Source organism: Rhinatrema bivittatum, chromosome 2 (genome assembly GCF_901001135.1).
Source record: "Rhinatrema bivittatum chromosome 2, aRhiBiv1.1, whole genome shotgun sequence".
In the NCBI taxonomy this organism is placed as follows: domain Eukaryota; kingdom Metazoa; phylum Chordata; class Amphibia; order Gymnophiona; family Rhinatrematidae; genus Rhinatrema; species Rhinatrema bivittatum.
In genome coordinates, this window is record NC_042616.1 from 71,331,336 (window position 1) to 71,355,137 (window position 23,802).

Here is a 23,802-nt window from a genome sequence, read left to right on the forward strand (position 1 = left end):
TCTCTCATCCCTCTTACTCACCTCCTCCCTCTCTCCTTCACCATCTTGCTTTTACCCCAACTCTTGATTTCTCATTTTGCTCTTCCTACTATCGCATCCTCTTCTTGTCATCTTCATTTCACTCCCACTCTTGATCTTCCCTCTCTCCCCACTCTTCCCTCCACTCCCATTTTGCCTATCACTCTCCACCAGCTCTTGCGCTCTCCATAACCCTCCCCTCACCATTGCTGTTCCTTCCCCTCTCCCACCCCTTCTCTTCTAATCTTTACTCTGGTTTTCTCCTTTTACTATTCTTATTCTTGCACTCTTATCTTGTTGTCCCCCATTCCCACATTTGCTCTCACCTCTAATTCCTCACTGTTATGACTGTCGCTGCCCGACATCTCCACTCCGCGCTCCTTACCTCTCTGGCGATTCCTCCTGCAGTTGATGGACATTTGGCTGCCGCGGCGTCTGCCTGCCGCCCTCTCCGGCGTTCCTGGACTGGCTTGGGTGCTGCCTCCTGCCATGCTGTCCAGCTGCCTTAGGGTGCGCAGCCCTGCTTCATATACTTTCTTTGGCATGAACCTCAGGGGCGTCCCCCTGTGATGACGTCACTCATCCCGGATACAAAAAGCCTACACTACTGCTAGCTAATCGAAGTTAGCAACAGGTATTCATACTGGTGAACTCCTTATGGATGGGATTCGCTCTCCGTACCTAGCTACTCTGCTTCTCCATTATTGGACTTACTCTATTTGGGGTACCCGCTCCTCAGGGGACTCTCTCTTCTCTTTCAGGTCACTGTCTGGCTGCCTACACCATCAGTGAGTTACCATCTACTTCTCTCAGAGCTGTTCCCTGGAACCAGGTACTCGCTCCTCGAGGGCCTGCCTCTACTCCAGCTCCTGTGATTCCTACTGAGAGAAACCACTGTTTGAGTACTCAACCAACGAGGCTCTATTCCAGAACCCTGCATATACTTCATGGTAGTCACTATCTCAGTTTCTCTTCACTACAGCTCAGCCATTGTGGGATCGCTGTTCCAGAGCCTGAGGGACTAAAAGCCCAGCTGGGCTTCTTCTTTGTTCACTACTGCCACCTCTGGTGGCTCCTCAATACTGTTAATAAAAGATCTATCTGTGTTGTGTGTCCTAAAGCTGAGCCTGACCTGTGGCCCCTCACGGGACATCCCCCCGTGGGTGTGGTCAGCAGCCACAGTGTCCAAGAGTCCATCTAAAACCTTACAAACAATAACACCCACCTGGTGCTGTGTCAGTGACTTCACCAGGATCAGGAGACTGTGCTTCTAAGCACGCCGCTACTTCCCACTTATTAACTCATTCTGCTAGCTAGAACCAATCAGTGGTGGAAGGCAGGAAAACGGCAGTAGGGGCTGCAAAAAACTTCCTCACCGCGTCTTCCCTTCCATGACAGTCCTAGTGCTTACCCAACACCAGAGGAAAGAGAGGAAGCCACAGGGCCCAGAGATCATGTGGTTCTACCTGGAGACCTGGACACTGTGGGCTGCCAACTCTCAGCTGTCAAAATTTCAAAACAGATGAACCTATTTAATAATAAAATAGTAAATGACAGAAGATAAAGATCAAAATGGTCCACCCAGTCTGCCTAGCATGGTAACTTCTGCTTTATGCAGGTTACCCCCATATCTTCTGTTTAGGGTTTAACTGCCTCCCATGCATGTTCATTTATTTATTTTAAAATCTTATATTCCATAGCTTCCATTTTTGTTCAGTGAAGAGAGCATCATAAAACACACATAATCATTTAACATATAAAACAAATAAAACAATCAGAAAATAAAATCACTAATCAATTCTTTATACCTCCATAAAATACAATGCTTTCACCTGTTTCTAAAATATTTTTTATGTCTCTCTCACCAGGTATAGCCAAGGGCAAGTGCAACCCCTGTTCATCCTGGGGTCACCTTCCCAGCCTTGGGGAGCTCTGGGGACACTCTCCCACCTCCTGAGCTGTGGGAGGGGGCAGTATAACCTGCAGGGCCAGAACCGGGCCAAGGACACACCCATGAAATAATTGACTGTCTACTCCAGATATCTCTTCCACAAGAAAAATAGTTTACTGAGGTTTGTTCAGAGTAAAACATTATAAAATAGCACGAGAAAAAACTAGCAGTAACAGAAATCAAAATCCATAACAGTAGCGTCTTCCTCTCACCAACAAAAAAGCACTTCTTCAATTAACACAGTCTCTTCTTTGGCCCACCGAGACCCTTTTATTGTCCATTTACCCAGATCAGCTCAAGGAAGAAATCCCTTTGATTTTGCAGACGGAAATCCACTGAGCCCTGTAGCAAGTCCCTACTGGCATAGTTTGCCTCCTGGTCCAAACACGTTCCCACCACAGTTAATGTACACGTTTCCGAACTCTTCAATGCCGCAACACGAAAATCTTCCTTTCCCTCAGGCTTACTGAGACACTGGAAGAGTATCTCTGCCTGAACTGCTGCTTCTCCCCCTGTAACCCTGAAGAGGGTCACAGCTACATCTTCCTCCTTAGGTCCGTGACTCTGGAGAAGAAGCTCCTGACCAATTCTAGCGTTTTTATAACCTTCTAAACCAAGCCCAATGGGACTGTGACAAGCTGACTGTCAAAGAGTGTGCACAACGCCCTCTGACCAAAAGACCACCTTCAGTCACTGGAACCTTCCCAACTCCATTAACTTAAACCTATAGGATTTCCCTTAGGGGGAAAATCAACCCGCTTAACACAACACATTCTCGAAATATTAACTCTATACACTTCCTGTAGCACACAGGTGTTACAGAATAAATTAAAATAAAAAACTGGCCCAGAATACGAAAAAGCATGTGAGCACATTATTTGTACAGAGTGGGTAAGGCCAGCAAGTGCGCACTAGATGAGTGAAGCGCTCGTTGTGGACTATTCGTCTGCAGCTTGCTGCCAAGAAACATGGAATCTCACTATATAAAAGTCTGTGTACTAGCATAAGTATTTTGAATGTAATCCTCATTCTAAAAGGGAGACCCATGAAGATCCCACATTAGGGTCTGTTACGCTCATTCCTTCACCGATAGGGTTTTTGCATTGCAACTTCTATTGCCACTCTTCACCATTAGGAAAACAGAGAAACATAAAATATAATAACAGAAAAGTCTAGTCTGCCGTTTACTTCCTGCTACACGGCCACAGACCTCTTTGCAATTAATGATCCTCTGTATTTGTCACAGGCTTTCCTGAACTGTTGCTGTTTTGCCTTTACCACCTCCTCTAGGGGGTTGTTCCATGCATCCACTACGCCTTCTGTTAAGAAATATTTTCTAGTATTACTTCTGAGTCTAGCTTTTTTCGAGACTCATAACATGAAATTCTTTATTGTGAAAAAGATTTGGGTTTACCAGCCCAGCGGCCAAACTACTGTTGTGATTAAATCGTGGGCTGAAGTCTATTTAAGTGACACAGAATAAATGCATCCAACACATATGGAATGTAGAGGTAACTACCAAAACCTGAAATCTAGGACCAGCCAGCTACATTTAGGCAGCACAGGTTGATCCAATCTTGGGTCTTGGTTTTACTTTCATTGGATGCAGGGAATTCTAGATCCTCAAGGCAGAGGTTCTCAACCAGCCGGTATCAGGATATCAGCAGACCCTATGGTCACATTACCAGTAAGCCCTTAGTGAATTCCATAATTTAAGGATAGAGTAGTGTGAGTTAGAGACTAGGGTGGCACCATTCAAATGCAGCCCCTCCCTTTGAGGGTGTTGGAATGCCCTCCCTCTCGGGCCGATACAGTAAGGATGCGTAAGAAACAGTGCAGCAGTGCCAGGCGCCCGCTCATTTGCCGCGCGCATATTTTGGTTCACATACCGCTCGATTTAGTATTCAAATTACACGCAAATCCGAGCGGCATCCAAAGCACGTCAATGAAGCGGTAGGCGTTCGCAATCCATTTTACTGTATAGAGCGGTATGCAGCGCCTATACAGTATCCAGGGTGCGCTGGTACCTGTCATTTCAAATGTCATTCCACCAGGTAAGTGGATGGTTCTTTTCTACAGACCCCGTTGCCTTGAGCGCCCGGCTGGACATCCAAGCCGCGACCTTGGACGTCCGGCCGGGCGCTCAAGGCAGTGGTGCCTCTGATCATGGACGCCTGGATACAGGCGGGAAGGTCCATGAACGGACGCCGCGACCTTGGATGTCCGAGGTCGCGGCTTCCATTCATGGACCTTCCCGCCTGTAGGCCCCGCTGCCTTGAGCACCCGGCTGGACATCCAAGTTTCCCAGTACATACATGGATATGCCACACTGTGGATTCTCTGGTCTACAGTTTGACTGGCAGCAAATAAAAATTATTTAACAGTACATACATGGATCTGCAACACTGTATTCTCAAGTTTGTATTCTCAACTCAGCTATGCGTTCTTATTTCAGCATCTACTACAGCCTTATTCTAGATGCAGGAGGAAGGCTCCATATAGGCGTCCGTAGAGACGTCCGTATAGGCATCCGTATAGGCGTCCTTAGAGACGTCCGTATAAGCATATGTATAGGCGTCCATAGCGACGTCTGTATAGGCGTCCGTAGAGGCGTCCATGTCTCCGCTGGACCCCGGAGCCTCAGATCGCCTAGCGGACGCCCATCTCTCCGGTGCCCATAGAGGCGTCCATGTCCGGAGCCTCAGAGACGTACAGTTTAACCCTAGCCTGGCGCGGCTCCCATCTAATGCCAGGGACAGGGTAGGCGGTAAATATTCAGGTTAAAGACACAGTAAATAAGCTGGTTAACAGGGTGATAATTTGGGCGCACGTTACTGTATCGGAGGGAATAGCTAATCCGATCATTAACATGTCATATACATGTGGCGGGCGGAAAGGGATACGCGTCCTTTTCGGCAAGTGGTAAGGACGCGTAAAAGCCGATACTGAATCGCGGGTACACCTTACGTGTCCAAAACGTGTATCCAAAGCGGGTTAAAAACTGGGTAACCACGGCTGCGCTTTACTGTATCGGCCCATCTGTGAGTTAACAAAAGCAGATCTCTCTCCTAAGAGCTCTGGAGGCAGTACAGTTCAGTTGTTGAGTTGGGAGGAAGCTTGAAGATTTTGCCTTTGTTATGTTTTGGGCCTAATCCTTGGACTTGGGTACCATCTGCCTGCAGCTCCTGGGCCAGGCTGAGGGATCAGCCCTTTCAGTCCACTAACTGGCTGAGTTGTTCTTGGAATATTTTTAGGATTTTTGAAGTTTTACATTGTAAGAAGACTTTGAGACTCCTGGATGTTGCTTGGGATGAGGGAATGGGAAATATCTTCCGGGGGGGGGGGCCTGGCCTGCCCCCCCCCAGGCCAGGCCAGGATAGGAAAGATCTGCCCCGCTGTGACCTTCCAAGGAAGCAGAAGAATGGCGGTGACCTGCTGCAGCGTCTTCTGGTGTTAAGATCAGTTTTGGGGGAAAAAGGCATTTGGGTTAGAAGATCTGGGAGGTACATCGAGAGCTGTGTGTTCCAGAGGATCCCTATCCAACTTACGATTTGAATATTGTGAGTGAGATTAGGAGAACTGTGAATAAAACCAATTTGAGTTACATCTGAGGACCCCTCACACCTGGGAAGAGACCGTGTGCTAGATTTTTGACAAGCTGGAAGGGGGGTTTTCAGTCCCAACAAGGATGCCCTTATTCACCCTGGGAACCTCATAAAATTCAAGCCCTGGATGGTGTTTCCTGTGCACCTGCACCAAAGTTTAGAGTCCCTTGCTCAGATAGAGAGAAAATAGAACAGCAATAGCCACCTGTGGAAACCAAAGGAATTAAGTTGAAAAGTGCCATTATTTTGTCTGTAAAAAGCCATCAGTAAAAGCTTCTATTTTGGACCCTAAACCCAGGGTGGTGAGACGTGCACCTCTCCCAGGGAACACAAGTAAAAGTCACCCCTGTCGACAAAGAATCCAGCCCTTGGAGTAAGAGAGACAGTGACAGAGTTAGCTGGTGTGTGTGGTTCCAGCCCAAAAAGAGATTTTAAAACTTTTATGGCCCATCTGTGTCTAGCATCCACTCAGGGATGGGGTTACATAAAATGGCGCCCGGGAATGTGGGGCTAGGAGATGTGCAGGGAGGGAATTGTGAAAATTTGGACCTGAGAAGTGAACTGCTGCTTTACCACTGTACCGACTTGTGCTGCATTTGAACAAAAAATCCCACAAACTTCCGAAATATGGCCGCTGTTCCCACCGAAACCCCGCGCTACAGGAGAAAGCGCGCCAAGAACTTGCACGGGAGGGGGAGGGGGGGAGAAGTGCATTGGCGCACGACATCACCGAGCAGCCCAGCGACGCCACACACCGCATGACGTCACCATGCCGTTATAAACCGCGCAGCCTGGGAGGAGCGAAGAGTGAGAGCCAAAAGTGCCGTAAGCAGAGCCGCATGAGAGAATAGACACCACCAAAACTTCCTTTTACCCACCGTGGGGAAAGAGACTACAAGAGCGATGGCAGAGTCCCTGGTGCAGGAGGCAGCCATGCCCAGAAGATGGAGGACCCAGCTCGTCATTGGGGTCCGAGGGTCAGCAAGGCCTAACAACAAGCCCAGGATTCTCATCCCAGATGGGTGAGGCTACTAATTTCTTCGCCCCAAAAGGGAGGATATGTTTACCCCTCCAAGGATGCCAGCCCATGAGGACTCTAAAGGGCGCAAATTGTTTTCTACTTCAGCATCCCCAGCTGGTTGGCCTCCGGTGTCAGAGCTGTGTGTAGCTGCTATGTAGGGAGGCTAAGCCTGGCAGCACTCGCCCAGCACCCATTTCGAGCCACCAGCTTGCATCAGGGCTAGAGCAAGTGGTCCAACAAGAGCGGCTGGCACACTCCTTGGATATCTCAGCTGGCAGCGGGGGAATACAAGAAAAATTCACCCCTGTCACATTGGGTCCCGAAAGAATCCAGCCCTGGGGCTAAGAGAGACAGTGAGAGTGTTAGCTGGTGAGTGGTTCCAGCACCAAAAAGACTTTCAAACTTTTATGGTCTCATCCGTGCCCAGTGTACACCCAGGGATGGGGGTTACAAATATGCGTGACTTGTGTTTGCACACAATGGAGGCAGTGCATGCAAATCTATCTCTTGCATATTCACCTGTGGATATCCAGAAAACCCGGCTAGTTGAGTGCCCTAAAGACTGGGTTTTGAGAACCCCTGCCTTAAGCCATGAGATCTACAAGTCCATGCATGCGAAAAGCAGTACTGGTTAACTTTCTCCCAACAGAGTTGGAGCCCTACTTTCAAACTCACTATTTAAAAGATTTCATACTGGGCTGGCCGGGTGGCTTGGTGGCAGCGCTGTGTATTGCCATGTGTATGGTTCCCGGTTTTGATCTCTGTGATAACTCTTCTGCTGGGTATTGATAAGAACATAAGAAAATGCCATACTGGGTCAGACCAAGGCTCCATCAAGCCCAGCATCCTGTTTCCAACAGTGGCCAATCCAGGCCATAAGAACCTGGCAAGTACCCAAAAACTAAGTCTATTCCATGTAACCATTGCTAATGGCAGTGGCTATTCTGTAAGTGAACTTAATAGCAGGTAATGGACTTCTCCTCCAAGAACTTATCCAATCCTTTTTTAAACACAGCTATACTAACTGCACTAACCACATCCTCTGGCAACAAATTCCAGAGTTTAATTGTGCGTTGAGTGAAAAAGAACTTTCTCCGATTAGTTTTAAATGGGCCCCAGGCTAACTTCATGGAGTGCCCCCTAGTCTTTCTACTATCCGAAAGAGTAAATAACCGAGTCACATCTACCCGTTCTAGACCTCTCATGATTTTAAACACCTCTATCATATCCCCCCTCAGTCGTCTCTTCTCCAAGCTGAAAAGTCCTAACCTCTTTAGTCTTTCCTCATAGGGGAGCTGTTCCATTCCCCTTATCATTTTGGTAGCCCTTCTCTGTACCTTCTCCATCGCAATTATATCTTTTTTGAGATGCAGCGACCAGAATTGTACACAGTATTCAAGGTGCGGTCTCACCATGGAGCGATGCAGAGGCATTATGACATTTTCCGTTTTATTCACCATTCCCTTTCTAATAATTCTGTGGAGGCAGTGTTTATAGCCCTGTCCCTCACCACTCCAGGGGAGAGGTAATGATAGTCCTGGTTCAAGGGTGACTGTTAAAAAGATTTTTGGCAGAGATGTTAAAGGTGGCTCTGGAGCGAACCTATTGAGTACAATCTGCACGGGACACAGAATGCCTGCGTATTGCCATTTCTGGGATGTAGCCTATTTAGGGCACCGCACACAAAATGCTTCAGGCCACCATTACGTAAGCAGAGCTAATGAAAACTTTTAACTTCTCACTCAACTAGGGATGCAGTTGCAAACCTGTGCTGCTCTTTTTTCCTGTCCTATTTGGGATATTCCTGTACTTGCAGATGTGCAGTCCCAGAATCCCTTAAGAAGGAAGCTTTTAGAAAGCAGGTCCTCTCTCAGAATTGCTCTTGTTAGCCTAACTCAGGATCGTTGTTCAGGTAAGTCATTTCTACTTTTTCTACTTTATTATTCCTTAAAAATAATAATAATAATAATAATAACAACCAGTATATTAAGACAGAGGAAGTTTCTCAACTATGAGAAAGGAGATCTTGTCTTTAAATGGTCTGCTGTCTTCCTTCCAAGGACCCTCTCATGCTGCAGTATTAATCCACTTCTTGTTCTCTTGCCATCCTATATTTTATCTTAAGTATTAGCAAAGCCGACAGTGGGATATAGTTATAAATCCAGCTCAGGAAGACTGATGCTGCTGTGTGTCCCAGGCCTGGTTTTCCTAACTCCCAATCTCAATGCAGTCTGATGTTTCTGGGCTTGCAAAATACAGGGGGGGACTGGATGAAAATCTCAGGCTGACATGGAGCTGGGGGATGAGGAGCTCGGCTGGCAGAGCTGAAAGCACAGGACTGGCCCGAGTTTGGCATTTACCAATGCGGCTTTTGTTGGCACTGAATGACAGGCATGGGGAAAGGCTGCCGAGTGACCCACTTTCTGCAGGGAGAACTCTTCTGGCTGTTCCTGTTTTTTTACTTCACATCTCTCCCAGTGCACACCGTGCTATTTGTCGTCCTGTCTCTTCTATTGCAGATCGATGGTGCACAGATACCAAGATGCATCAGGAGTGGGTGTCAGACAGTCAGGAGAGCAGGTCAAACGCTGCACAGCCCGAGGCAAAACTGCCCCATCTCGTTCCCCGTGTCCCTGTTCTCCCTCCTACGTCTTTCTTCAGGTCCTGTGACAGGGATCCCTCTGAGAGGAACTCGAGGAGGTTTGCCAGCTGGCTCCATGTCATAAGGAACAAGTTAATCCAGTCCGGGATTTACCCACAATGCATGCTTAGAATTGTAGTGCAGATTTTCTCATTTGTTGCGCCTTAGGGGAAAAAAAAAAATCAGCACTGCAAATCTAAGCGAGGAGCAAACTCAGAACCCGATCAGCCTATTCAGTTGACCTGGAGTGAGGAACTAACCCTTGGACACTTGCAGCCATTCACAATTTACAGAAAGGAACATCACACTTATGGCCAAAATTAGAAGTATTTCTTATATACATTTGTCTTGGGCCACTGCCGAGAGCTCCCCCGCAACAGAGAAGCTGTAAATCCCGGCAGCTGTTGTCTCTTTAATTGTTCCCTTTTCAATCACGTGTAAATTACGTTGTTCACTAAAATCCTAGAGAAAAAGAGTAACATGACCGATCTTGTTGGTCAGTCACTCTTCAAGCATGGATCAGCATTCTCCAGTGCCCCAGCTCTTGGAGGGTGAGTCGTGGCTGCTCCTGGGTTCAGGAATATATTTGTACCCAGTGCATCGAGGGATTTGCAATCCCTGCTTTTCCTTTGAAAATTGGCACTGCAGGAGGTAGCAAAGCTTCAAAGGGGGAGCAAGGTGAAGCAACGGCAGCGGTGCCCTGGCAGGCTGAAGTGATACCAGGGCGGTCACCTCTATTTGCAGCCTCCCAAGGACGTCCCTGAAAAGTCCTCTGTGTGAAAAGTCCTCTGGAAACTTAATGACTTGAGAGCTCTGCCAAGTGCGGCTAAATAAGATTATTGTTTGTTCACTAAGAAGAGAGAATCATGGGGGGGTGTGGGGTGGGATTCGTTTTTCTTCATTTCAATTAATCTATAGACCTGTCTTTTACTCTTTTTGCTCCTCGGGTAGGTCATATCCATGGGGGGGGGGGGGGGGATAAAACCAGGACTGGATCAACCTGCTTGGGAACCAGCCAGCAGCAAAGATTTGCCAGTGATTTCATGTTCCAAGCCAGTCCAGGTTTTAATACTGGTAGATGCAGGGCAATGCGGTGCTGCTTGGCTGAAGGACTTCAGAAGTACCCACCCGTCTGCGTGCTATGGGATATAAAACTAGCACTGGCAGCCCGGATGTGAAGTTTCTCTGAAATCGGTCCGCGCCACACTTGTCTGTTTGACAGGCAGCTTTGGAACCAGCCCCACTCTGCAATGCTGTTCTAAAATTAAAAAAAAAAAAACCAACCAACCCTCCAGCTTACTACATGCTCCGCTAACCTTACTTCAGGGATCCAGTCAGTGCCCCCATCAGTGAAATCACTTAGCAAACAGATGCTTTACTTTAAGGACAACTTGCTGCGTTGATTACCACCTAATTTACACTGGACACTAAAATTCAAAAGGGAGCATCTTTTGTTTATTTCTGCTTCTGAGATCTCTGGTGGAGCACTAACTGTACGTGAAGGTCAGTGTGAAGAAAATGCATGCAGAATGATTACAAGCGAGCAGCAACATTGAATCAGATAATGCATTGTTCTAATGGCTATTTGCATTGCAAAAAAAAACCCCATCCTAATTTGTATTGCAGCATTGCTCTTGCACCACTTTAAAGCTGAATGGCCCACTGTTTCTGTTTCTTTTCGCTATTGCTGAGAAATGCAGCAGGGATGCAGTGGGATAGGAGAGGGTGAGGTATTAGAGTTTTCAGGGTTATCTAACTACTGCTTGCTGCAAAAGTCTATATGGGAAAAATAATTGTACATATGAAATCTACTTAAAGTATGTGCTTTTTAAAAACAAGTACCCATCACACAAATGAATATGTGTGTGTATGTATATTTATTCATATACAATATTAGGCAGTATGTGCATAAAGCATAAACAGTATATGCACAGTACATAGTATATATGCAGTTCCATGCACATATGCACAGCATATATCTAATTGTATATATCCAATACAGTGTGTGTATGTAAGCTGAATACTTAAATCTCCCTGCCCTGCACTATCATATAGCACTGCAGATGCAGACAGAATACTAAGCTAAAATTGGAATGGGAGGTAGGGTGCAGCTGACTAAGCTTTTCTGCTTAGTGGTGTTGCATTCCCATGTATGTAGCTAGTTCCATTAAACTTATCTCCACACCCTTCTCCCTACAATCAAAAATGAATGCCTTTGAAATACACCCCTGCAATATTTATGCAAATGAAGATTCCTGACTAGGTGGCTTCTTGATATGTTCACATGGTAATCTAATAGGTGACAGCAGAAAACACCAAGCACCCCAATCAGTCTGCCCAGATATTCTGTCCCAGCTGCCAGACACAGAGTGAGATCACCTGCAAGACATTTCTCCTTGTGCAGTCTTTTTTCCCCTTCATACTCTACCATAGTGTTTCCCAGCCTTTTCAAGCCCAAGGTATGCTTACTCTAATATAAATGTTGTGTGGCACACCAGCCTCCAGAAAGCAGGCAGTGCAGTCGTGAAGGGGGAACCATACGGTCACAAGAAGGGATAGTAAAGCACTGGAAGCCCCACACGTCCCTCTCCCAAATTTTAAAACAAAAAAAGAGAGGAGAAGGAGATATTCAGGAACTCATCATAATGGGCCAGTTCCCTCTACATACAAGTGCAGGAGAAGGGAGAGGCTGCTGTGATGTGGGGCCATGACTCATTTAGTTACCTCGGCTGCTGCGTGTGTGGCTGCCAGAGCTTCTCCAGTGCTGCCGTTCCCAACATTCAGAGTTCTCCATGCATGCTCTCCTCATCTCACTCAGCCCGGGGATGAGACAGAGGCTGGAAGGACTCAAAGGAGAAAGCTCAGGAGAGAGAAGACGAGGAGGTGCTGTGGGTACTGGCCTGGGAGTGCAGAACCAAGCAGGGCCCAGTTCTTCATGCTGCCTCTTGCCACACTCCAGGGCTCATGCTATATAGCAAGGAAGAAGAGGCAATGCATGATTACACGTATATTCTCAGAAAGGAGCTCCTACATGTTTTAAAAGCCACCGCTGGTGTCTCTTGTTGCAGTGGGGTGCTGAGAGCAGAGCTCAGCTTCTAGCCTGGATCTGAGCATCAGGCAATGTGACTATTCCGTGGCACATCTGATCTGGTCTGAAGGCAGGATGGATGGGAAACGCTATTCTACCATCTTGGTAGATGAGCAGAAAAGATCCCCTCTTAGCAGGGCCGGTGCAAGGGGAGTGGGCACCCTAGGCACCTTCAGCCTTGCCCCGCCCTGGTTCGCAGACCCGACTCCTCCCACCCCTCCCCCCCCAAAAGAAAACTTACAAAATACATGGTGGTCCAGGTGGGGGCCCGGGAGCGATCTGCCACTCCCGGGGCCTCTGTTGTCACTAACCAAAATGGCGCTGGTGGCCTTTAGCCTCTACCATGTGACAGGGGCTACCGGTGCCATTGGTTGGCCCCTGTCACATGGTAGGTGCTAAAGGTCACCGGTGCCATTTTGCTTAGTGGCAGCCGAGGCCCTGGGAGCGGCAGATCGCTCCCGGGCCCTCCACTGGATCACAAGGGGGGCGTCGGGAGGGTGGCACGGTGAGGCGGGGGTTGGCAAAAAAAAAAAAAAGAAAGAAAGAAAGAAGAAGCAAAGCAAGGGACTGTTTTCAGAATAAGGTTGGGTTGGAATGGAGGCCTTCGGCCTTTGGTTGTGAGCGTGCGCGCCTGCTGTGCGGTGTCAGTCCACATCCTGCTGGGATCTCAATGCGTTCTGAGGTGTTTTCCTCTCCCAAAAATATTTGTTGATTACTCAATGGAAGATTTCATGGGAGTCAGTTTGGGCAGTATTCACAAGTTCTAATCAATTTCGATTTTTCAGTGGAGAATTTCCGTGTTAGGTTGACTTTAGGTGGAACATTTCTGCATGGGGGGGGGCGGGATAACCTGCACATAACTGCAGTCACTACCCCAAACAACTTGCTGGGCAGACTGGAGAGACCATTTGGGTCTTTATCTGCCATCATATACGGTGAATAATGAACGCGTATTGACCACTTGTTTCAGTCCACATTGATAACAATTCTTTGAACTTTCGCTATTTTACTCGCTGCAGGAAAACAACATGGAATTTTATATAGAGCGTGGGGGGGGGGAGGGGTGCGGTGTGATTTAAATGCCAAAAGCCAAATTTTAGTCTCGCTGGCTGCAATAACTTCTAGCAACGTGCTTTCTGCTTTCATTTGAAATGACACAGTCTATATCATGTCATGCCATTTTTTAAACAAAATGGCAGTAAAATATTTGTTTTTCCTGTTTAATTTTTAGTGTGCACTAGTTTTGAACATCGTGCACTATTTGCAAAGTGTGTACTATTCAGAAATAGTGCTCACTGTTTGCTGAAACAAAAAATAAATGAAAAAGTCCCCAACAAAATGGAAATCAGAGGAGAACCTCCCATTACCTAAACAAAACATTTTTGATCCGCACACCCCTCATAATTTTCCAGAGATACTCTCTGTTGTGATCATGGTTTTAGAAAAATAATGTATATATTTTTCCAGTAAAGCCAACAGAAAATGCTTCATCATTCCAAGTAGTCTGGATATTTCAGTGGTTCTCCACGTGGTTATGATGCCCTCTTTGCTTCTAGGTCAGCTGCTTCAAATCCACCACAAGTTGGTGGTGGTAAAAAGTCAGTACAGTCTCTGAAAGCCCAGTGAATGGGTGTCCACATCACCAAAAAAAAAAAAGAAGAAGCACCATTATAATTTGGTGCCCTAGTTGGTAGGCTCAGCAGAGAATCCAAAGAGTGACCAGATATAAGAACAGAGAAACGTGATGGCGAAAACAGACCATACAGCCTGCCCGTTCACACCAACTACTCAGCTTTGCCATCCCTACCACTTCCTCGGAGATCCTGTATGCTTATCCCATGCTTTCTTGAATTCAGAAACTGTCCTTGTTTCCGCCACCTCCATGAGAGGCTGCTCCATGCATCCACAACCTTCTCTTTAAAAAAAATATTTCCTTACGTTACTCCTGCAATACACTCATGCCACAACCTCATTCCAGAGCCTTCTTTCCTTTGAAAGAGGTCCACCTCTTGTGCATTGATACCTTTGAGTATTTTAATTTCTCTATCGTATCTCCCTTATCCCTTTCCTCTAGGGTCTATGTGTTTAGATTTGTTGTGCTCGTCGGTCGCAGATGGCTGCAACCTTTGCTGCTCACCTCTCTTTTCCCTGCTACAGCAATTCTCAAGGCCATAGTGGCCTCAGCCTGCAAACACCGCCTTCCTTGGCGTCTCCGGGACGGCGTGGGTGATCCCGCCTGCCATCTTGAGTCAGGGATTACTTAGGGCATGTGTGCGCCAGGCCCTCTCTTATCCACGTCATGGCGGGAACCTCGGGGGCGTCCCCTCCGCATGACATCACCCGCCAGAAGTATTTAACTCAGCCAGCCTATGCTTCCTATGAGTTAGCAAGGACTTCCTTCCTGCTTATTCCACTCCATTCGAAGACGCTTCACTTCACTATTGAACTGCTTCCTGAACTTAGAACGCCCTAGGTACCTGCTCCTCGGGGGGCCTTGTTACGTTCTGGCTATCCGCTCCTCGGAGGGCCTTCCTGCCTGAGTTCCTGTCATCCCTATTCAGGACTCCACCAGTTCAGCCTTGTGAGTACTATCATCGTTCGATCATCTTGCTGATGGAACCGTCGGCGTACCCCATGCCTCAGGCCACTACCGTGCATTCCAGCTACCTTTCTACACCCCGGAGTAAGTGCCATCATCTACTCTGCTCTGACCTTCTACACCTCTCTGAACTACTACACGCTGATCCTTGGCATACCCCACGCAGCGGGCCACTACCAGATCCATTCCAAGGGATATCATCTAGAGAGGAGTTCCCTGGTGTACCCCGCTCTGCGGACCACTACCAGGGACATCAACATTGAGCAGCCTTACTGCTCCGGACTGTGTCTTCACTCTACGCTGTGGGTATCACCCATTATTCCAGTACAATAAAGTCTCTCATAACTATGTCCGTCTCTGCTGAGGCCACGCTCATCGTAGTGAGTCCCCACAGGGCTCCTCCCTGTGGGTGGAGTCAGTTCTCACTTCGATCTAGGGTCCACAACCACACCAGACTATAACAAGATTTTCAAGTCTGTCTGTATATGCTTTAGCATATTGATCATTTCAGCAGCAATCATCTGGACCAACTCCAGTCAGTTTATATCTTTTTGAAGGTGTGGCCTCCAGAATTGTATACAGTATTCTAAATGAAGTTTCACCAGGGGCTTATACAGGTACAATGTGGATCGCAAACTGGTTAAAAGACAGGAAACAGAGAGTAGGATTAAATAGTCTGTTTTTACAGTGGACAAAGGTAAACAGTGGAGTACCTCAGGGATCTGTGCTTGTACTGGTGCTTTTTAATATATTTATAAATGATCTGGAAAGGGGTACGACGAGGTGATCAAATTTGTGACAATACAAAATTATGCAGAGTACTTAAGCAGTTTGTGACAAATTGCATGAGGACCTTGTGAGACTGGAAGATTGGAAGTCCAAAGGGCAGGTAATGTGGACAAGTGCAAGATGATGCATATAGGGAAAAATAACCCTTGCTGTAGTTTCACGATGTTAGGTTCCATATTAGGAGCTACCAGCAAGGAAAGAGATCTAGGCATCATAGTGGATAATACATTGAAATCGTCAGCTCAGTGTGCTGTGGCGGTCAAATAAAGCAAACAATGTTAGGAATTATTAGGAAGGGAATGGCAAATAAAACAGTAGATGTCATAATGTATCTGTATTGCTCCATGGTGAGACCACACCTTGAATACTATGTACAGTTCTGGTCGTTGCATCTCAAAAAAGATAGTTGCATTGGAGAAAGTACAGAAAAGGACAACCAAAATGATAAAGGGCATGGAATGGCTCCCCTATAAGGAAAGGCTAAAAAGGTTAGGGCTGTTCAGCTTGGAGAAGAGAAGGCTGAGGGGGGATATGATAAAGGTCCACAAAATCATGAAAGGACTTGAACAGATAAATATAAATCAGCTATTTACTTTCTTAGATAATAGGACTAGGGGGCACTCCATGAAGTTAGCAAGTAAAATAAATGGGAGAAAATTCTTTTTCATTGAATGCCTAATTAATTAAGCTCTGGAAATCTTTGCCTGAGGATGTGGTTACGGCAGTTAGTGTAACTGGATTTAAAAAAGATTGGATAAGTTCCTAAAGCAGAAGTCCATAAACTGCTATTAATCAATAAGAAATATAGCTTGGGATCTATTTAATGTTTGGGTACATGCTGAGTACTTGTGATTTGAATTTGCCACTGATGGACACATAATATTGTGCTTGATGGACCCTTGGACTGACTCAGTATGGCATATCTTATGTTCTTATGTCACCTCCTTTTTTTTCTGCTGACTAGACGTTTCCCTTATCCATCTGTTTGGCTACCTTAAGATTATCAAATATGATCATCCCCCAGATCCCTCTCTTGTTTTATTTTGTGCTTAGAAGAATTTCACCTACTATACTACACGGTTTTCTTTGGATTTTTGCAGCCTAAATGCACGATTCTGCATTTTTAAGCATTAAATCTAAGCTGTCAGACTCTAGACCAGTGATGGTGAACTCCAGTTCTTGAGTGCCTCAAACAGGCCAGGTTTTCAGAATATCTACAAAGAATATGCATGAGAAAAATGTGCATGCACTGCTGCCATTGTATGCAAATCTATCTCATGCATATTCATGGTGGATATCCTGAAAACCTGGCACTCGAGGACTGGAGTTCGCCATCACTGCTCTAGACCATCCTCATACTTTCCACATCTTCCTGGTTTTTTACCCTGATGCAGATTTGGTATCATCCAAAAAAGAAAACAAACTTTCCCAATAATCCTTCCGCAATATTGTTTAAGAAAATATTGAAAAGAATCGGTCCAAAGTGTGATCACTGCAGCACTCACCACTAGTAGTGCTCCTTTCCTTGGAGTGAACTCTATTTACTACTACTCTCTGTCACCTCCCACTCAGCTAGTATCTAACTCAGTCACTTTACGGCCCATACCAAGGGTGCTCTGTTTATTTACAAGTCACCTATGGGAAACCATGTTCAAGGCCTTATTGAAATCCAAATACACTACATTGAACACTCTCTCCTGATCTATCTTTCTGGTCACTGAATCACAGAAACTGATCAGATTCGTCTGACAAGACCCATCTCCGGTAAAACCTTGTTGCCTCTGGTAAGCCTGGAGACAGAACTTTCCTCTCACCCCTAGAGATGGTCTCCTTAGAGCAGGACTGAAGCACGTTGGCACAGCAGTGAAAGGGAAGCTTGTACTGCAATTGACAACTTTGGTTTCCACAATGCTGCCAAACCATCACTTTTTACCAGCTACAAATTCACTAGCAGAGTGTGGAGTTTCTTTTTTTTTTTTTTTCTTTTCAATGCAGTCACTCTAATACTGGAAAAATATATAAACAGCAATGAAAACATTTTAACTGTACATTTTATTTTTTCTTTTAGGGAAAAGGAATCTATCATGCAGTAGTGTAACTTTTCCTTTTTTTTTTAATAGGTTTGGATTCCCTACAAATTTGTGTTTTGTAGTGCTAATCTGCCAGCATGGGCATTAAAGCAGTCTTACCTCAATATGAATTAGGGTTCTATGCTCTCATCGTGACGTGTGCTCTAGTTTACTCATTGAGTGACATCTTCGAAGTGTCTAGAGGTAGGTAATGACCTTAACTCTTCCGGGAGCTACATCTTGAATGAATATCCTCATGGCATAATGCAGTCTAGAGTTTAATAGCACACTGGGGTATGCCTTTATGTTGCATTTTATTTGCTGGTTTATATTTTGACTTTTTTTTTAGATGCTGCTAACAAGTGCCTGCCTCCATTTCACTTTCTTTTGCACTGGGAAAGAAGGGATTAAGAAGAATTAGAGAGATCCGCACTCATTAGATAAATACAAGCCATTTGATACAGTCTGCTACATTCCACTTACAAACCTCCAGAGGTTATTTAAGAGCAAGAGAAGAAGGGATCCCTGGTGGGGATTGTTCATCAGTATGCAGAATGTGCTAAACTATACTTACACTGGCAAATTACCCCTTTTCCTTTTGCTTCCATTCCTCCAGCGCCTCTTCACACATTCTTCTTGAGTTCTAATGCTTGGCAGCCTGCACTGTTACCCATTGTTTATTAAGGCAATATCAGTGGAGTCGATCATGAATGTTTATTGTCCTTCACCAATAGATTAATCTTCATGATCCTGCACCTGCAGCACTTCTGCAGTGCACTTTCTAGTTGTCCTGATAACCCTGGACCCACTGAAATTGGGAAACGGGGACTAAATCAGTGCCTCCACCGTGTAGTATATACAGATTATAATTGTTTTAAAGTTGGCAAGTAAACAGCATTAGAAACTGAAGAACATTCAATGAAAAATGGGTACAGCAGGGGCAGGGGCACTAAAATCTTCTCTACATTTGCTCTGACAATTATCTAAAGCATGTTACCTAGGGTCTACCTCCAGAGAGTAGAGGAGAGGTAGGCAACTCTGGACCTAGAGTGCCATAAACAGGTCTCATTTTCAGGACATCCACCATGAATACGCAAGACATATATTTGCGTACAATGGAGGCAGTGCATGCAAATACACCTCATCCATGCTCATTGTGAATATCCTGAAAAGTAGACCTGTTTGCGACACACCAGGATTGGAATGACCTATGTTTGGGTTAGAGGATAATCCTAGATCCATGGCAACCAATGTAATCTTTGCTTTTCTTCTTTAAGACTTCTATTGGGCTGCCTGGTAGCTCAGTGCTGTGCACTGCCCAGGATCAATTCCCAGGCTTGGTTTCTGCTCCATGGGTCTGCTGGGGCAGGGGATGATTTATTTATTTATTTGATTCTTTTTTTATACCAACATTCATATCACATCGGTTTTTTATACCAACAGGTCATATCACATCGGTTTACATCGAACATTAGAAGAAAGAAAATTATATTTAACAGGGAGTAATAACTTGGCTGGAGTACAGGAGAATGCCTATTTGAGAGCAGCCTAGAGCTGAACTACCTTGCACAGGGAGGTGCCAAGAACTGAACTAGGGTAAAAAAGAATGAGATTGAAGATTAAGCCAAAACAACTTATATCTAATGTTACTTATGCTATGGTATCAGGGGTGAGGGAGGGAGAGGCAAGGGTGGGGAAGGAATAACCAAAAGGGAAACTTGGGCACAGTTGAAGCATTGAAAACCTGCAGTTTTTTAAGGAAACGCTTGTTTAAAAAGCCAAGTCTTAAGTTTTCTTTTGAAGGTCAGCGGGCATTGTTCTTGGCGTAGATCTGGAGGTAAAGCGTTCCATTGAGAGGGTCCAGCTGTGGAAAAGGCACGTTTCCTAATGGTAGCGCGTGAGGAGGACTTGGCAGGAGGAGCATGAAGGGTGTCTTTGTATGCTGCTCTAACCGGTGTGGAGGTGAAGAGGGATAGCTTGTTCAAGTGATGACTGCTTGTAGATGGTCTTGTGTATAATGGTGAGGGCTTTGTGAAGTATTCTGAAGTTAATGGGAAGCCAGTGTAGATTCCTTAGAATGGGTGTGATATGGTCTCCTCGATTGGTGTTGGTTAGAATCCTTGCGGCGGCGTTCTGAAGCATCTGTAGCGGTCTGGTGGTAGTAGCGGGGAGGCCTAGTAGTAGGGAATTGCAGTAATTGACTTTGGAGAATAGAAGAGCTTGAAGAACCATGCGGAAGTCGTGTAGGTGGAGGAGCGGTCTAAGTTTTTTAAGAACTTGAAGTTTGTGGAAGCATTCTTTAGTTGTATTGTTGACGAATTTTTTTAATGACAAATGGTTGTCCAAAGTGACGACGAGGTCTCTCACTTGGGCCGTTGAGGAGGTGGGGTGGTTGTTGGTAGTGAGGTTGTTGTCTTCCAGCGCGATGAGGAGGAGCGCTGTATTCAGGACTAGATTGAGACTGGAGAGGAGGAGGTTGATGGAGTGTAGACAGCTGTTCCAAAAGGAGAGGGTTTTGGATATGGATTCTGTAATTGGAATGAGGATTTGTACGTCATCGGCATAGATAAAATGGGTTAACTTTAGATCGGCAAGGAGTTGGCATAAGGGCAGGAGATAAATGTTAAAGAGCGTCGGAGAGAGGGATGATCCCTGGGGGACTCCAAGCATGCTAATGATGGAGTGGGATTCTTTGTTGCTAATTCTGACTTTGTAATTTCTGTTATTGAGGAAGGACTTGAACCAATTGAGGGCAGTTCCAGAGATGCCGATGTCTGAGAGTTGGTTGATGAGAATTGAGTGATTCAGGGTCAAAAGCTGCTGATATGTCGAACAATGCCAGAAGAAATGGTTGTCCTTTTGTCTAGGCCCATAAGTATGCTATCCGTGAGCGAGATTAGGAGGGATTCAGTGTGATCTCCAGAATCCGAACTGAGTGGGGAATAGTATCTTGTGATCATCTAGGTAGTCTGAGAGTTGGGTGTTGACAAGTTTATCCATTAGTTTAGTGATGAAAGGGAGGTTGGCGATGGGGCAAAAGTTAGCGGGGTTTGCTGGATCCAGATTAGTTTTTTTAATAGCAGTTTAAGGGTGGCGAGTTTCAGAAAGTCGGGTACTGATCCTTGGGCCAGGGAGCAATTTATAATTTCAGCCAGTGGTTTGGAGATGGTTTTCGGAATTGTGAGCAATAGTTTTGAGGGGATGGGGTTGGACGGGTGAGAGGAGGGTTTCATGCATTCAAGGGATGAGGTAGATTCGAAAGACTGCAAGTTTGCTTTCTTGTTGTTGTTGGAGGAGGATTACGGAGGAGGGGGCTGGATGTTGGAGGTGATGAGTGGGACTATGAGGTTGGAGATTTTCTTCTCGAAGAATGATGCAAGTTCATTTGATTTGATTTGGGCTTGATCGTCGGGAATGGAAGGTGGGGTGGGATTTGTGAGATCCGACACGTATGAAAACAGGGCCTTAGCGTCAAAGAGGAAGTGAGGAAGTCGTGTATTTTGCGGGCGTAATAATCTCTCTTAGTGCGTAGAATGGATGCCCTGTAGCTGTGCATGGATGCTTTGTAGGCTGATAGAACAGCTTGGGTGGACTCCTTGTGCCATTTGAGTTCTTTGCGTCTGAGTTCTTGTTTTTGCATCTTCAGTTCAGGCGTGAACCAAGGTTTTTTATTCTTAAGGGCTGGGTTTAATTCTTTTGTTGTCAGAGGGCATATTTTATTCGCCACGGAGTTAGTAATTTCCAGCCAAGATGCGAGGGCTGAGTCTGCGTCAGAGAGGTTTAGGTTTTGTAATTCCGTAGTTAGGTGGGAGCTGAGGTCGTCCATAGAACAGGGTTTTCTGTAGTGAATGGTGGTTTTGGGGATGGGGGTGGTGGGGTTATTCTTTATTGAGAGGACTGTGGTGATCATTGAGTGGTCAGGCCATGGCACTGGGGTGCAGGAGGGGGGGGGGGGGAGGTAGGTGTGAGGCCCGAGTTTATGAAAATAAGATCCAAGGTGTGGCCTGCTTTCCTGCTTTGTGGGTGGGGTTGTTGATAGTTTGCTTGAAACCCATGGTCTTGAGGGAGGACAGAAGAGTTTCGCAGTTAGGGGAAGGTGGAGTCGTGTCGACGTGTAGGTTGAAGTCTCCCATGATGATAGCTGGGGAATCAGTATTAATGTTTGGCGATGAGTTCAATGAGGGGAGAAGGATCTGAATCCAGCTGCCCAGGGGGGGGGGGAGTAAATTAGGCAAATTTGTAGTCTGTTAGATTTGAAGAGGCCGATTTCGAGGTTGGAGGCTGGTTTCACGGTCTGAGGGATTAGTCTTAGTTCTTTCTTAGCAGCTAAGAGTAGGCCGCTGCCTCTTTTTCTAGGTCTAGGGATTGAGAACAGATCGTACAGTTGTGTAGGTAGTTGGTTGGTTAGCGCTATGTCAGTGTTTTTTAGCCAGGTTTCGGTAATTGCGCATATGTCAGGTTTTGAGTCCAGAAGGTAGTCGTTGATGCAGAAGTAGCATTCCCAGCCCCCTGGAAAAGGTGGGAGTCTCCATCATTGCTCAACAGTGATACTATGGACCAGATTTCAGGTGCATGTATCCCAGGTTGGGCTGGGTAAAGAATTATCAAAATAGGGGGAAAAATCTCAAGGTAGTTTCTCATTGCTAGGTAGTGCAATAGAGGTCTGTGCCAACTGAACTGGAAGGAATTCAGTACTGAGCCACAAAAAAGATAATACAATAAAGGACCTCCATCAATTATTCACATTAATGGCAGTTCTAGTGGGAGAATCTGTCCAACAGGACTTAAGTCTGAAATTCTCCATTCATTTTGCCCAGGCCATAGTATAACAATGGGATTATAATAATTATGTAAATTTATTTCCTTCATAAGAAAAAAGGGAATTAGAGATGCAATGCAAAAGGACATTATTACTTATCAATTTCATTTACTACAGATTTCTCACATAGGTGCTATAAAAGAGAGAACCTTCATGAATTGGCTTTATATGTGATTTATATTTTGGTAGCTTTTCCCGTCATTAGGGAGTCAGATACTGGTCGATCTCTGAATAACTGTGTCCTACCTCTGGAGGCCTATTTCTGCATGGTTAGACAGGAAATTAATTATATGAATACAGTGAATTAATTAAAACACTGTTGAAGCTGTTGCAGCAGGGCATTCTTCGGCAGTGTATCTTTACTCTTTGGTACCTTCCTTTGTAGAGAACATGAATCGAAAAACCTTCAGAGAGCATGTGAGTTCTGGATGGCATTATTTTGGTAGGAAAATGGTAAGTTCTATCATGCAAATTTTTTCAGTACCTTACAATTTCACAACTGCCTATTAATGTCCTATGATGCCCAGAAAACATTTTCACATTGTACGCTTAACATTCATTTTAATTTGGAATGCTCTATTCGTGCACAGTCTGTAGGAGGTGACTTATTTACACTTATTTTACATTTACCAAAGTTATCTTCAGATGTAAGAAAACCTACTTTTTTGTTAATTTTTGCTATAGGGCCCTGTAGGAAACAGAGAACCACAAATATAGAGTAATTATTACTTAGCTCCTCCAACTGTTTAAAGCCCAGTATTTATGAATTTATTAATTACTCAAACACTTATCGATTTGTTTTAATCAGAACAAAGATTCATTAAGTTTGTCCAAAATTAGAGTTTATTGAATTTTATTAATTAAAATATAATTAATTAATATAATGATTGCTTCAGTGATTTAGACACTTAGTTGCACTGTCACAGTTTCTAAAGTAGCACAATAGTGATTTAATTCAGAGCAATCACAGACTATTTACCCTAAAAACTAAGGGCCAGATTTTAGTAGCTACGCACGGGCATAGATTTGTGCGTGCAAACTGGTGTGCACAAATCTACACCCGATTTTATAACATGCGCGCGCAGCCATGCGCATGTTATAAAATCCGGAGTTGGCGCGTGCAAGGGGGTGTACACTTGTGCGCCTTGCGCGCGCCGAGCCCTAGGGGAGCCCTGTTGGCTTTCCCCGTTCCCTCCGAGGCC

At 45.4% G+C, this 23,802-nt stretch overlaps 1 protein-coding gene across 5 annotated transcripts in view; it reads left to right on the plus strand.

Annotated features, from left to right (window-relative positions):
- Positions 1-8,411: 8,411 nt before the first annotated feature.
- Positions 8,412-23,802, plus strand: part of HHATL (hedgehog acyltransferase like) — a 125,204-nt gene continuing 109,813 nt past the window's right edge. The window contains exons 1-3 of one of the 5 annotated variants that reach the window (XM_029588332.1): positions 8,412-8,507; positions 17,833-17,985; positions 22,986-23,053. In XM_029588332.1, the coding sequence (XP_029444192.1) occupies positions 17,880-17,985; positions 22,986-23,053 (174 nt within the window). In that variant the 5' untranslated portion in view covers positions 8,412-8,507; positions 17,833-17,879. Of the gene's footprint in view, positions 8,508-9,704; positions 9,788-10,326; positions 10,740-17,832; positions 17,986-19,246; positions 19,378-22,985; positions 23,054-23,802 lie in introns of those variants that run through there. The other 4 variants (XM_029588331.1, XM_029588330.1, XM_029588328.1 and 1 more) reach the window with 4 other exon arrangements.